This window comes from Camelina sativa, chromosome 12, assembly GCF_030686135.1.
Source record: "Camelina sativa cultivar CO46 ecotype springtype chromosome 12, ASM3068613v1".
Taxonomy (NCBI): Eukaryota; Viridiplantae; Streptophyta; class Magnoliopsida; order Brassicales; family Brassicaceae; genus Camelina; species Camelina sativa.
Genome location: NC_141891.1, coordinates 34,359,145 through 34,373,462, shown reverse-complemented (window position 1 = coordinate 34,373,462; position 14,318 = coordinate 34,359,145). Strand labels below are relative to the sequence as shown.

Below are 14,318 nucleotides of genomic sequence, written 5' to 3'. Positions count from 1 at the left end.
GAACTGTCAAGGCATGGGACAACGCCTTACAGTTCGACATGTTGTTCCTAGTTGAAACAAAACAACAAGATAATTATATCAGAGACAAGGGTGTCAGTTTGGGGTTCAGTGATATGTGTATTGTCTCTCCTAGAGGTTTAAGTGGTGGTTTAGCTGTTTTCTGGAAGAATCATGTTTATGTTCAAGTTATTTCTCAAGATGTAAGACTTGTAGATCTATATGTTAAATACAAATCTTTTAATTTATACTTGTCTTGCATCTATGGTCACCCAATCCCTAGTGAAAGACATCATCTATGGGAAAAGCTACAGAGAATATCAACAAATAGAAATGGTCCTTGGATGATGTGTGGTGATTTCAATGAGATCCTACAACCAGAAGAAAAACAAGGGGGAAGACAGAGAAGCCTTAGCAGTCTGAGAAACTTTACAACAATGATTGAATGTTGTAATATGCAAAACTTGAAGTTTAAGGGGAACCCTTTTAGTTGGGTTGGTAAGAGACAGAAGGAAACAATCCAGTCATGTCTGGACAGAGTCTTCATCAACTCCGATTGGAAAGCGTCATATCCTGCTTCTGAAACAGAGTTCTTCACCATTGCAGGATCTGACCATGTACCACCTAGACCGTTAGTTAAAACCGTCATCACATAAAAAGAAATACAATATGGAAAAACAATAATACGTGAAGACTTCACTATTTAAGTCTTTGGATAATGATTTATTGAATAAATTATGTGAATTAGTTTAATGTTTATTTAGAGGCCGCATAAAAAAGTGCAAGCAAGTAGGGAAAGAATAATCATACGACAGAAAAAAAAGTGTGAGTTCATATACGATACAAACACAATAAAACAGTATAGAAAAAATAACATTCAATGTGAACATATGTACTATATTATCGAAATTGTGTTTAATACAAAAAAACAAAAGTTGAAGATTGTTTAATGATCACAAGTTGGATATAACTAAATAACTTTATAGAATATTATGACAAAATTTACAGATAATCAGTTACTATATAAGACACTAGATAGAAGAAATCTAGATCTAAATCTATACAAAGCATCATAAATGAGTTTGTCTAATATATAACGCAACGACTTATCCTACCTATGAATCCGAGCAATAAATCATAAACCTGACCCCCTCAAAATGACCAGGATTTGTTCCCGCAACTTGACTTTTTAGTTCTTAATTAGCTAGGGTTTTTTTTAACAAGCTCATTCTGTTCTCTCGATAACAAGCTCATCTTAAAACTTATCAGTAGTATTGATTGTTAAACATTCCACATCAGTTTGGTATGCGGCTAGCCAATGTGGATACCCTTTACGGTGAATTCCACCTACAAGTTTTACCAGTAGGTTTGTCATTATAAAAAACAATGTGTACGCGGTCCATGAGATGCAAGGTCGTTTAAAAATAATCATTTGTTTAGGGAAGACTTCACGTAGTCATTCATTTATTTTTATTCGCTAACGTTTTCGAATAATTATTTCACAACGAGATTCTCTTTCACAAATTTAATATTTAATCTTGCTACCAGCAGCCTCATATCATATAATACATATATACATATTGTGGAAAAATGGCCAAAACTTGTATATTATTAGGAAAGACAAGTCCATCGCTAGACTTGCGCGGATCAACACAGGCACACAGCAGTCTCGATCTTCATCTTCAGAGGTCAGCTCTTTTCTCTTCTCCCCCATAAGCAGTCTTACCATTTATTCGCAAAAATCTCTTAACCTTAAGTAAGGTCTTATCAAAACCTATTGTTGTAAACGTAATAAGCATAGTTTTAAAGTTGTAGAAATTTAAAGATCCCCTTATGTTAATTATTCCATGGTAGCTAGTCACACCTAAATCCGCGCTTTTATCTTAAAAAAATGATTTCCCGCAGCTTCGTTTCTGCAATTGGTTGTGTTGGTTCTTCCCTTGACATTATGTTTTCTTTTTTCAAGATTGATATCGTCAGTTCAAGATGATCCAAAAGTTGGGCGCAAAAGGAATCAAGTTAAATGAACGTAATCTGTGGGATGATGGATCGGACCATGACGATGTAGCAAAGATATACGTACGAGGGGGTTGTCAAGGCATAGGATCCATTTATTTCAACTATGTGAAGAGTGGAAAACTAAAAGATGGAAAAATCTATGGTTTCTTTGACTATGGTTTCACGCAAACGGTATGTCCTGGGACACATCGACGTCTAAAAATCACATAGACGTTTAAATACAGGCAAAAAACTATATTATTCGGCTGTCAATGTTTTGGTTTAGGAGTCTGAGGCAGCCGAATAATATAGTTTTTTCCTTAAATTGCCACTGAATTAGGAGTCTGATGCTGATGCACACCAACATAATCGATATCGTAGGAGTAACTAGAAAGTTACCCACGCGACGCGTGGCTAATAAAATCAAATATTTTGTATGTAAAATAAAATTTCACTAAATTATATATGAAAGGTTCATGATATTATTATGAAGTGTGTTAAAAGAAGTACAATTTTCACATATTGCATAAAAATAAATTTTGGTTTTAAATTTAGCAAATCATTTCTAAATTCTAAAAATACTAAAATAACATCATGCTTTTAATCTTATACTGTAAATACTAAACCATATCTTATACTTTAAATGTAAAATATAAAAATATAGATAACCATTGGAAATGGTGTAAGTTTTTTCGGCATAATGACGGATGAAGTAAGGGTTACAAAAAAATAGACATGAGGTATGATTGGCAACTCAAACAATACCAATGTGATATAAAAGTAGTTTTGCTTTTGTACAGATTAATCTACTATAATTTAGACTATTTTTAATGATTGACATATGTCTTTGATGAAAGTATTGATGTTACAATATGTATATATATATATATATATATATATATATATATATATTAAATATTTTACAATAGGTCTCTGTAATGTTTTTTCGTGTAATGCAAAAAGATGTTGTAATGTTTGGGAAGTGATTCCAAAGAAGCATAAAGAAATATGTGATCTTTTGACCATTTATATATGCATTACACCGTAAAATTAGGCTAAATCTTTTTATGAATGTGCAAAGTAAAATATTTTTTGTAATGGGGATAAAGAACTTATAAAAATGTAAAACAAAGTAAATTTACAAAACATAAACTTATAAATATATTGTAGTTGAAGATCAGAGGACTTAAGAGGAGAAATCTAAGGGACTTACAACTATAATATTATGAGTGAATGTTCAAAGCCAAAGAGATTGTGCTTTAGCAGTCAAGCATTAGGCTCATATTCATCACTTAAGACTTCCAACTATAGTTTGAAAGTTAAAAAAATCAAATTACAAAACAATGCAAAAACTTTAAATCATGACTATCGTAAAATATAATCCTTTGAAAGAGGCTAATAAAAATTGACAAGACTCTGATACCAAAAAAAAAAAAAACATTGACATGGCTTTGTAAACAATTTCTTCAAATAGTCCTAGAGAAATTAATCTGTTAATCATAATACTGCAAGACATCATGTTTTTTAAAAAAAAAACTTCATAAGAAATCATATTTAGAAAAAATACCATGGGAAATAATAGGAAAAGAAAGACACATAGCTAAACATTGTTCGAAGTTTGTAAGAAATTTCATTGATACATTATTCTGGGTAATTACATTCATGACAATAAATACAGTTATAAAGCATATTAATTGTAATTAATTTGGTCATATGTATTATTGCAACATGAACAGTTTGAACAAAAGAAAACACCCACCCGAAATGTCATAAAAGTAATTGATTGAGAGAAGTAAATGTAAATCTAAATAAACTGAACAAATAAAATGTCCCAAATTTAAAAAATGTGTGCAGACAATTTAGTTTTAGATTAGCAATAATGTGTCTTTTTATTTCATTAAAATAGAAGAAATGACACATGTTATAAAAAATAGAGGGGTGCCAAATGACAATTTCTCACAACTCTACTTTATTATAGTTTAGTATATAGTAAATATTGATATGTGAAACCGATAAAAATAGTTAAGTAATAAAGTTCTGGTTGCGATGAAAAAATAAGTGAAAATTTTATAAATCGTAAAAACAAAATAGAATAAATATATTTTTGTAAAATAAATTACTTTTTCTTGAACAAAAGTAAACTATAGAGATTTTTGCTATGAAATAATACTAAATTAAAAAAACTAAAAATAATTAAAGATTTGGTAAAGGAAGATTAATCTGAGTACTTCTATATAATAAATAATGTGATTTTTAACCAATTAGGTCATCAAAGAGGAATAAAGCAGGTGATAGAATTGATGATGATGTGAGAAATGAGGGACAACCAACCATAAGTAAAACATTAATACCTTCTCAGATTAGGTAGTTGATGCTTCGAAATGATGCCAAGTTCGTAGAAGGAGAGAGGCGTGGAGAAGAAAGAAAATATATTTAACTTTTTAAATTAGTCATGTTGACTAGGGAACAACCTTTTTTTGTTTCTTTAGTTTATTTGCTCCATAGTTTTGAATTAAAATTGAAATGAATTTATGTCTTGTTTGCTAGGGAATTAAGATAGATTTATTTAAATTTCTTTAACCCATAGTTTTGAATTAAATTGGGAATGATAAGAAGCCAGGTGTCATGTTATTAGAAGAAGTTGAGAAAAACCTTGTCATATTATAGAAGATTTACTTTTTTTTTTTATAAGGGAAAATTTTTCTTAAAGATAAAAATGTATGTTTAACATACATACTAAACTGGTCTGCACAAAAAAAAACATACATATATATATATTAATTTCTTTATTTATTTGAGGTGAAGTCTAGGTGAAGTCAATGCTGACTTTGTGGTATTTTTATTTTCACTGAATTGCAGTTTGAGATTGACCATCTACGAGATGAACACCTTGAATCTGTTGACGCTTACTACAACACAAAGTCATATGGTTTGCAAGCAATTCAATTCAAAACCAATTTCAGGACCTCTGAAATGATGGGATATGATTGGGAGTGTACTATGTTTACGCTAGCAGTCAAAGGAAAGAAGATAATCGGCTTTCATGGAAATGATGACAAAGAAATATTTTCTCTTGGAGCTTACTTCACTTCCATTACTCCTACAAGATTGGAAGCGAGAGGTGGTATTGGAGGGAAGAAGTGGGACGATGGATTCGACCATGAAAATATATCAAAGATCGAGGTACTAACACTACAAGAAAACCTGCGTTTAGCGACTACCAATTGTGACTCTTAATTCAGTCGTAAAAATAGCGACCACTTAGCGATTCATTTACGACTGTTTCCCGACGAAATTTACAGAAGAAGCAAAACAGTCGCACTTTTACGACGGAAACATTATAGTCGCAACACAATTGCAATTTGAGACTGTTCAGTGACAGTAATTTATAGAAAACAAAGAGTCACAAATTAGCATCGATTTTGCAACTTATACTCCGGTCACAAGTTTATTTATCGATAACTTGCTAACTCCTATTTTTTGCGACGAAGGTGCTACGACATGTGCGACTTATTTGCAACCACTTTTGCGACTGTTTAGCGTCTAACACCTGAATTAGATACTGGTTTGCGACTCCTTAGCAACTCTCGATTTGTTGAATTTGAAATTTCACATTAGAGAAATGTTAACATGTTTCTATACACATTTCCACTTTGAATTGATCAATATCAGTCATATAAACTTTGTCAAAGCTTTCTATTTTAGTATTTAGACACAAAAATTTCATAATATCTAAATCATTGTAAAGAGTATACATGTTATTTCATAAGAAGGTTTGTAATTTTATGAAAATTGCAAAACAAAGATATGAAAACAATATTTAAAGGTCATAAACTATTCCATATACTCTATAAGACAATCATGAGTCCATATTGTTGATTGATATCAATAGAATTGTGCAAAAATGATAGATTCCAAAAATTTGTATTGTGACTAAAGTCGGAGAGTCACAGTAGAGTAACAAGTTGCGACTAACTTGTTACTCAATTTGCGACTCTTGTTTTTTGCGACTACCTTGCTACTAAATTTGCGACGATGTCGCAACTACTTTTGCGACTGTTTAGCATCTACACCTGAACTAGATACTCTTTTGCGACTGTTTAGCGTCTAACACCTGAATTAGATACTGGTTTGCGACTCCTTAGCAACTCTCGATTTGTTGAATTTGAAATTTCACATTAGAGAAATGTTAACATGTTTCTATACACATTTCCACGTTGAATTGATCAATATCAGTCATATAAACTTTGTCAAAGCTTTCCATTTTAGTATTTAGACACAAAAATTTTATAATATCTAAATCATTGTAAAGAGTATACATGTTATTTCATAAGAAGGTTTGTAATTTTATGAAAATTGCAAAACAAAGATATGAAAACAATATTTAAAGGTCATAAACTATTCCATATACTCTATAAGACAATCAAGAGTCCATATTGTTGATTGATATCAATAGAATTGTGCAAAAATGATAGATTCCAAAAATTTGTATTGTGACTAAAGTCGGAGAGTCACAGTAGAGTAACAAGTTGCGACTAACTTGTTACTCAATTTGCGACTCTTGTTTTTTGCGACTACCTTGCTACTAAATTTGCGACGATGTCACAACTACTTTTGCGACTGTTTATCATCTAACACCTGAACTATATACTCTTTTGCGACTGTTTAGCGTCTAACACCTGAATTAGATACTGGTTTGCGACTCCTTAGCAACTCCCGATTTGTTGAATTTGAAATTTCACATTAGAGAAATGTTAACATGTTTCTATACACATTTCCACTTTTAATTGATCAATATCAGTCATATAAACTTTGTCAAAGCTTTCCATTTTAGTATTTAGACACAAAAATTTCATAATATCTAAATCATTGTAAAGAGTATACATGTTATTTCATAAGAAGGTTTGTAATTTTATGAAAATTGCAAAACAAATATATGAAAACAATATTTAAAGGTCATAAACTATTCCATATACTCTATAAGACAATCATGAGTCCATATTGTTGATTGATATCAATAGAATTGTGCAAAAATGATAGATTCCAAAAATTTGTATTGTGACTAAAGTCGGAGAGTCACAGTAGAGTAACAAGTTGCGACTAACTTGTTACTCAATTTGCGACTCTTGTTTTTTGCGACTACCTTGCTACTAAATTTGCAACGATGTCACAACTACTTTTGCGACTGTTTATCATCTAACACATGAACTATATACTCTATTGCGACTGTTTAGCGTCTAACACCTGAATTAGATACTGGTTTGCGACTCCTTAGCAACTCTCGATTTGTTGAATTTGAAATTTCACATTAGAGAAATGTTAACATGTTTCTATACACATTTCCACGTTGAATTGATCAATATCAGTCATATAAACTTTGTCAAAGCTTTCCATTTTAGTATTTAGACACAAAAATTTCATAATATCTAAATCATTGTAAAGAGTATACATGTTATTTCATAAGAAGGTTTGTAATTTTATGAAAATTGCAAAACAAAGATATGAAAACAATATTTAAAGGTCATAAACTATTCCATATACTCTATAAGACAATCATGAGTCCATATTGTTGATTGATATCAATAGAATTGTGCAAAAATGATAAATTCCAAAAATTTGTATTGTGACTAAAGTCGGAGAGTCACAGTAGAGTAACACGTTGCGACTAACTTGTTACTCAATTTGCGACTCTTGTTTTTTGCGACTACCTTGCTACTAAATTTGCGACGATGTCGCAACTACTTTTGCAACAGTTTAGCGTCTAACACCTGAACTAGATACTCTTTTGCGACTGTTTAGCGTCTAACACCTGAATTAGATACTGGTTTGCGACTCCTTAGCAACTCTCGATTTGTTGAATTTGAAATTTCACATTAGAGAAATGTTAACATGTTTCTATACCATTTTCACTTTGAATTGATCAATATCAGTCATATAAACTTTTTCAAAGCTTTCCATTTTAGTATTTAGACACAAAAATTTCATAATATCTAAATCATTGTAAAGAGTATACATGTTATTTCATAAGAAGGTTTGTAATTTTATGAAAATTGCAAAACAAAGATATGAAAACAATATTTAAAGGTCATAAACTATTCCATATACTCTATAAGACAATCATGAGTCCATATTGTTGATTGATATCAATAGAATTGTGCAAAAATGATAGATTCCAAAAATTTGTATTGTGACTAAAGTCGGAGAGTCACAATAGAGTAACAAGTTACGACTAACTTGTTACTCAATTTGCGACTCTTGTTTTTTGCGACTATCTTGCTACTAATTTTGCGACGATGTCACTACTCTTCTGTGACCATTGTGTTACTCTATTTGACCACTTTATTATTTTTTGCCAAGTTTTAGGCGCGTAATATTCCCGCTTTTTTTTTAGTATGTGTCTCTTTTGCGACCACTTTGCGACTCCTCTTCGTTAATTACTAGGCAAAGAACACAACAAGCTCTCTTCTTTCTCTCTTTCTATTTTCACTAAGTGTCGAAAACCTTTCAACTCTCTCTTCTTTCTCCTCTCGAATCTCTCCTCTTGTCCTCTCAATCGATCAAATCTCTCCTCTTCTTCTCTCAAATCTCTTCTCTTTCTCAACTCTCTCTAATGGCTGGTAGGGGTCGCGGAGGCAAATCCGCTGGAGGTGTTAGGGGTCGCGGAGGCAGATCCACTGGAGGTGTTAGGGTTTACAATGGTGCGAGGGAACCCAGTTCTGCCGCAGTTAATCAGGCCTCCAATGGTGCGAGGGAACCCAGTTCTGCCGCGGTTAATCACGCCTCGAATGGTGCGACTTCACGTGGAGGTCGAAGTGGTGTCGGAACGTCGTCTCACTCCTCGAATCCATCAGGCTCTCAGTCCGTGACTAATTCATATAGAACTATGCCGTCCCAGTTTCCACCGAGGACACAACAATCGCCTCCTGCTTCTCAACCACCGCAGGTTGCTTCTCCACCACTGCGGATTGGTTCTCCCCCACCGCGGGTTGGTTCTCAACCACCGCGGGTTGGTTCTCAACCACCGCGGGTTGGTTCTCAAGTACCAGTTCTTGCTCCTCAACCACCACCTCCTGTTCCTCCAATCATACAAGAACAACCAGACCTAAACATGGAAGAGGATTACGAAGAAGAAAACCCTAATCCCAATCCTGCCGAAGAAGAAAACCCTATTCCTAATCCGGCCGAACAAGACTACCAAGCTTTGTTAGATGTTCTGCTAGCTCTTCCAGGCCGACAACATCTCCCAGTCCTGTCTGTCGATCCCATCCCCAGCGTTGAGACTCTATGGTAATTTCTTTTTGCTCTTAGAGTTAGGTTGAGACTTTATTTTTGTTTGATTAAGTTTAATGAAAGACTGCTTTGTTTGATTAAGTTAGAGACTGTGTTTTATTGTTTGGTAGGTTGCGATTGACTGTTTGTTTTGAGATTGAGATTGTTTGTTTTGTTGATTAAGTTGAGATTGATTGTTTTGTTTGATTAAGTTAGAGGTTGTGTTTTATTGTTTGGTAGGTTGCGATTGATTGTTTTGTTTTGAGATTGTTTGTTTTGTTGATTAAGTTGAGATTGAGATTGAGATTGTTTGTTTTGTTTTGAGATTGAGATTGAGATTGTTCTCTTTGCTCTTAGTGGAAGGTTGAGATTAATTGTTTTGTTGATTAAGTTAGAGGTTGTGTTTGATTGTTTCGATAAGACTGATTGTGTTACTTTGTATTGGTTAAGACTGATTGTGTTTGTTTTGTGACAGGTTTAACAGACACAAAGGAAAAATTTCTCGGGTGATCTCTGGAATATTTAGAAGGAAATTCGATGGTCCTTACTACAGCTGGAAGGTTACTCCTAGACCCATTCAAGAGAGATATTTCAGGACATTTGCGGTAATGTCTTATAGCTTTCAAAGTTTTATTTTCTCTCATAACTGACTTAGTATCATCACTAACTTAACTCAATTGTAATATGTAGCGGAAGTTCTATTGGGATACTGGGATTACTGAGCTTGTTAGAGAGGGGTTCTTAAAGATAGCCAAGAAGCGAATGAAAGGCATTGTTAGTCAAGCTAAAAGCAGTGGTAAACAACCTGTTTGGATCACCAGTGCAGAACTGTGGGCTGAGATGTGTGATCGTTGGAACGAACCTGATGTAATGGAGAGGAGCTCAAATGCCTCGCAGTGCAGAAACTCCGATCGTGGTGGTCTTGGAGTCCACAAACACCTTGCCGGTCAGAAATCATATGTGCAAGTTCATCAAGAAATGGTAATTTAACATTGCTTCCATGATTTTAACACCCTAAACACCTTGCTTCCATGATTATAACACTCTAAACACCTTGTTTCCATGATTTTAACATTTCACAATTTCTTTGTAGGAAGAAGAATTGGGCCGTCCGGTATCATTTGCTGAAGTGTTCATGAAGACACATACTCGAGCTGACGGATCGTTTGTTGATCAAAAAGCTAAACAAGTAGCTGAGACTTATGAGAAAACATTAGAGGAGAGACTGTGTGAAGTGGACGATGATGGTCCAGAAAATTCAGGGAATTCTTCTGAACGTTCAACTCATCGTACTCTCAGCATTGATGAAAAGAATGATATCTTTCTTAAGGTAACTCTTAGTTTCTTTATTTTGATGAGTGTGTATGATTATTCTTAATGGTAACTTTCTTTATTTTGATGAAAAGAATGAGTATTTTCCTTTCTTAATCCATATTTTAGTTTTCTTAATCCGCATGGTTTCTTTATTTGCTGAGCATTTTGATTTCTTAAGACTTGTTTCTAACCTTGATGTTTTTCTTTGTTTTAGTGTACTCAAACAGATGAGAAGGGAAACCTTTTTGGTCTTGGATCTCTTGTTGAGACACTAAGGAAAGGGAAAAGGAAGGAGAGCTATGCAGAATCTTCTCCACCATCACTTCACGAGCTTCATGAACAACTTCGCAAGAAGATAGCTCATCTAGATGCTGAGAATGCCCGTCGTGAGCAGGAGCATCAAGAGCTTCTCATCTACGTGAAAGAGAAAGATCCAGCATATGATACTATTATTGCTTCCTTGCGACCAAGAGTACCAGCAACAACACCAGCAACCACACCTGAAGACAACATACCACCAGCCACCGTGTCAGGTACTCACCAGCCACCGAGTTAGACACAACACCAGCCACCACATCCCCTTTCTCCACTTACTAAGTTCTAAACATTGTCTTTGCTAAAAAAACATGAATTGCTTGTTTGAGACTTTTTACTTGTTTTTGCTTTAGGATGATCTTTTTGGTTAATACAATGATTATGCTAATCTTTATGTTTAATGAATGATTATGATATCTTTTGTGGTAATTTGGTTTTCAATTTTAATTTATTGTGATTCATTCCAAATTTGATAGATAAAACAGGATTATTATATGCTAAAATGTCACCAAATTGCGACCAAAATTATTTCTATGAAATTATCAGACTAGTGGCAAAATGGTTACTAATGAACGAGGACTATTTTGCGACGACAGAAAGGAGTCTGAAAATGGTCACACAATTTAATCACTAACTTGCGACTGACTTGTAACTACCTTTACGACCGAAGCTTCCTAAAATAAAGAGTCTGTAAAGAGTCGCTTATTAACGACTATATAAGAGCAGTCATAATTCCGTCGTAAAATTGCGACCATTTTAAGACACCTAAATTTTGCGACCATTTTTTAGCGACTATCTGAAGTAGTCGCATAGTAGTCGCAAAGTAGGTTTTTGCGACGGTTTAGCGACGATTGTTGGAGTCGCTAAACGCTTGTTTTCTTGTAGTGTAGGTGATATTGAAGGCATATTGTATATCAAAACTGACTATGTCAAGAATGGAAAACTAGAAAGTGGATTAATCCGTGGTGACACTGGCGATGGTTTCACACAGAAGGTATGTCTGAGAAATTATATTAAATATATGTCCATTTATTTTGAGTATATTATTAAATGTTGTAGTAAACATTTTATAAAATTTTGCAGTTAGAGATAAACCAGTCAAAAAATGAGTATCTAGTACATGTCGAATGTTACTACGATGATGCGTCCAATGTCATCCAAGGGATTCACTTCAAAACTAATAACATCAATAACTCTGTTATGATTGGGTATAGTAAGGGAAGGAAGTTTTCACTCGCATCGAGTGGAAATAGGATCGTTGGGTTTCATGGAAATGCCGACAAAAGCCTAAAGTCTCTTGGAGCATATTTCAGTACGGCCACTCCTAATAAACTGGAATACCAAGGTGATCCTAGAGGATTGCTTTGGGATGATGGTTGTAATTATGATGGCGTAAGAAAGGTGTACGTCGACTGTACAGGTACTATATATAGTGTCAGGTTTGAGTATGATAATGGCGGAAAAGTGGAAAGGAGGAATGCGTGCCGACGTGATTTTAAAAATGAAAAGGAGGTCATGATTCTTGTAACAATTTATCGACCATTTATATATATATATCGGTTCTTGAGGCGCTTATACAAAGCTTTTTCTGATTGCAGTTTGTGCTTGACTATCCAAATGAATTTATTACGTCTGTGGAGGGGACCTTAATAAATCTGAAAAGTACGACCCTTAAGATGACGTGGATTTCTTCATTGATTTTCAAAACATCAAAAAACAGAACCTCTCCAACATTTGGAACAGTATCTGATGGTAGAAAATTTGTGCTGGGGAAGAATGATAGCGCTCTTGTTGGGTTCCATGGATATGATAATGTTGGTTTGAGTACTCTTATTGCTCTAGGAGCATATTACCGCCCGTTCCCTCCTACTCATGATGCAGTGAAACTAGAAGCACAAGGTGGTAATAGAGGAGCTTCTTGGGACGATGGTGGTACTTTCAACAGTGTTAACAAGATTTACATTGGACTAAGCGAAAACGTTATAGGCTTTGTCAAGTTTATGTACTTCAAAAGCGCTAATTTGGTCATTGGAGATGATCATGGAAATAAAACCATGATAACTCGTGTCGAAGAGGTCATTAATTCAATTTTCCTAATTTAAAGATCTAGATATATATTACTTGGTTAACTTTATTATCATTCTTGATGTATTTTGATTTTTCTTGTTTTGCAGTTCGAGTTGGATCCGTTTGAAAAAATCAAATCAGTGGAGGGTACTTATGATGATAAATCAGGAGGTATAACCATGCTTAGGTTCAAGACCGACAAACAAGACTCTCCATACTTTGGATTTGGTACAACACCAACCTTCGTGCTTCACAAGGATAATCACCAGATCGTTGGGTTCCATGGAAAATCCAGTAACATGCTTCATCAACTTGGGATCCATGTTCTACCAAACGGTTTTAAATTTGTTTTTTAATGTTGTCTTACTTTTTTTTACTCTACTATGTGTTGGGTTTCTCATATTGTGTGACGTATGTAATAAGTCATGTTTTAATGACATCGTATCTTCAACTCTGTTCTACTTATTGCATCTCCTGATATATCATGGTTTTGTGGTTTTTAACCATGATATAATGAGTCTTTTGATGTGTTTTTTAGGATGTTTTGAGTCTTTACAGGTTTTCTAGGATTTTGGCATGAAAGAAGCAAAATTGAGCAATTTGGATTATTTTGGAGCATTAATTCAGAAAAACGAACTTGGAGTCAGAACAGAGACGGAGTGTCGATCGATACTGCCTTAGCATCAATCGACACCATGTTTAGCCAATGAGAGAAGCCAATTTGGAAGTTTTACAAATTTGCCCCAAAGTTTTCCATATTTGCAACACAAGTCCCTGACGTGTTTTAGGACATATAAATAGTATTTTTAGGTTTTACAAACCATTAAGTTGTTTTCTAGCAATTATTATTTTCCTCTAACCCTATTAGATTTTCAGAGCTTTGGAGAGAGAGATGTCTGTTTTGTAGAGAAGAATTCTTGAACTCTATTTTACTCTTTTAATCTCTATTGTTTACTATTCAGAATTATGTTTTGTTCTTCATTGAATATATATGAGTAGTTTGCTTGTTAGGTTCAGGGTTTTTCACAGAGATCTGTTTATTTAGGATTCAATATCTTTTTAGATCTTCATCATAGGTTGTTCTTAATGCTAGATCTTTGATTAGGTCATCTGGATTTAGATCTTAGGATTATTGATTGATATGAGAATATAATTTATTTTCTTGATAAAACCTTTTGATGAACAAAATTACTTCTTGCAAAGAGATTTGATTTAGTGATTTTGTGAACAATCTAAACCTATTTTTAAAGCTGATTTTTAAGCTATAATTTTACAAAGAGATTTGGATTTTCTGGTTTTTAATCTAGATAATATTTGCAGTGAGAACTGATTTATTTTACAGAAGTGTTTAGAGTTCT

General features: G+C 33.7%; 3 protein-coding genes across 3 annotated transcripts; all 3 read left to right on the top strand.

The window, feature by feature from the left end:
• Window positions 1-38: 38 nt before the first annotated feature.
• On the top strand, window positions 39-653 carry LOC147933045 (uncharacterized). The gene has a single exon (XM_087477269.1). The coding sequence runs from the start codon at window positions 39-41 to the stop codon at window positions 651-653; it is 615 nt and encodes a 204-aa protein (XP_087333395.1).
• Window positions 654-1,589: 936 nt separating this feature from the next.
• Window positions 1,590-12,995, top strand: LOC104734058 (jacalin-related lectin 44-like). The gene is made up of 7 exons (XM_087479795.1): window positions 1,590-1,685; window positions 1,964-2,187; window positions 4,855-5,178; window positions 8,643-8,644; window positions 11,779-11,887; window positions 11,977-12,405; window positions 12,492-12,995. The coding sequence occupies exons 2-7, from the start codon at window positions 1,984-1,986 to the stop codon at window positions 12,993-12,995; spliced, it is 1,572 nt and encodes a 523-aa protein (XP_087335921.1). The 5' UTR covers window positions 1,590-1,685; window positions 1,964-1,983.
• On the top strand, window positions 8,879-11,251 carry LOC147933044 (uncharacterized). The gene is made up of 6 exons (XM_087478647.1): window positions 8,879-9,282; window positions 9,740-9,869; window positions 9,955-10,245; window positions 10,358-10,594; window positions 10,793-11,111; window positions 11,247-11,251. Exons 1-6 carry the CDS (start codon window positions 8,879-8,881, stop codon window positions 11,249-11,251), a joined length of 1,386 nt encoding a protein of 461 aa, XP_087334773.1.
• Window positions 12,996-14,318: the final 1,323 nt, after the last annotated feature.

Excerpts from the sequence above, each read along its gene's own strand:
- LOC147933045 (XM_087477269.1), top strand. The coding sequence starts at position 39 with ATGTTGTTCCTAGTTGAAACAAAACAACAAGATAATTATATCAGAGAC.
- LOC104734058 (XM_087479795.1), top strand. The coding sequence starts at position 1,984 with ATGATCCAAAAGTTGGGCGCAAAAGGAATCAAGTTAAATGAACGTAAT. Across the intron at positions 2,188-4,854 it reads ACTATGGTTTCACGCAAACG|TTTGAGATTGACCATCTACG; the intron begins GTATGTCCTGGG and ends ACTGAATTGCAG. Across the intron at positions 12,406-12,491 it reads ATTTTAAAAATGAAAAGGAG|TTTGTGCTTGACTATCCAAA; the intron begins GTCATGATTCTT and ends TTCTGATTGCAG.
- LOC147933044 (XM_087478647.1), top strand. The coding sequence starts at position 8,879 with ATGCCGTCCCAGTTTCCACCGAGGACACAACAATCGCCTCCTGCTTCT. Across the intron at positions 9,870-9,954 it reads GATATTTCAGGACATTTGCG|CGGAAGTTCTATTGGGATAC; the intron begins GTAATGTCTTAT and ends TGTAATATGTAG. Across the intron at positions 10,595-10,792 it reads AGAATGATATCTTTCTTAAG|TGTACTCAAACAGATGAGAA; the intron begins GTAACTCTTAGT and ends TCTTTGTTTTAG.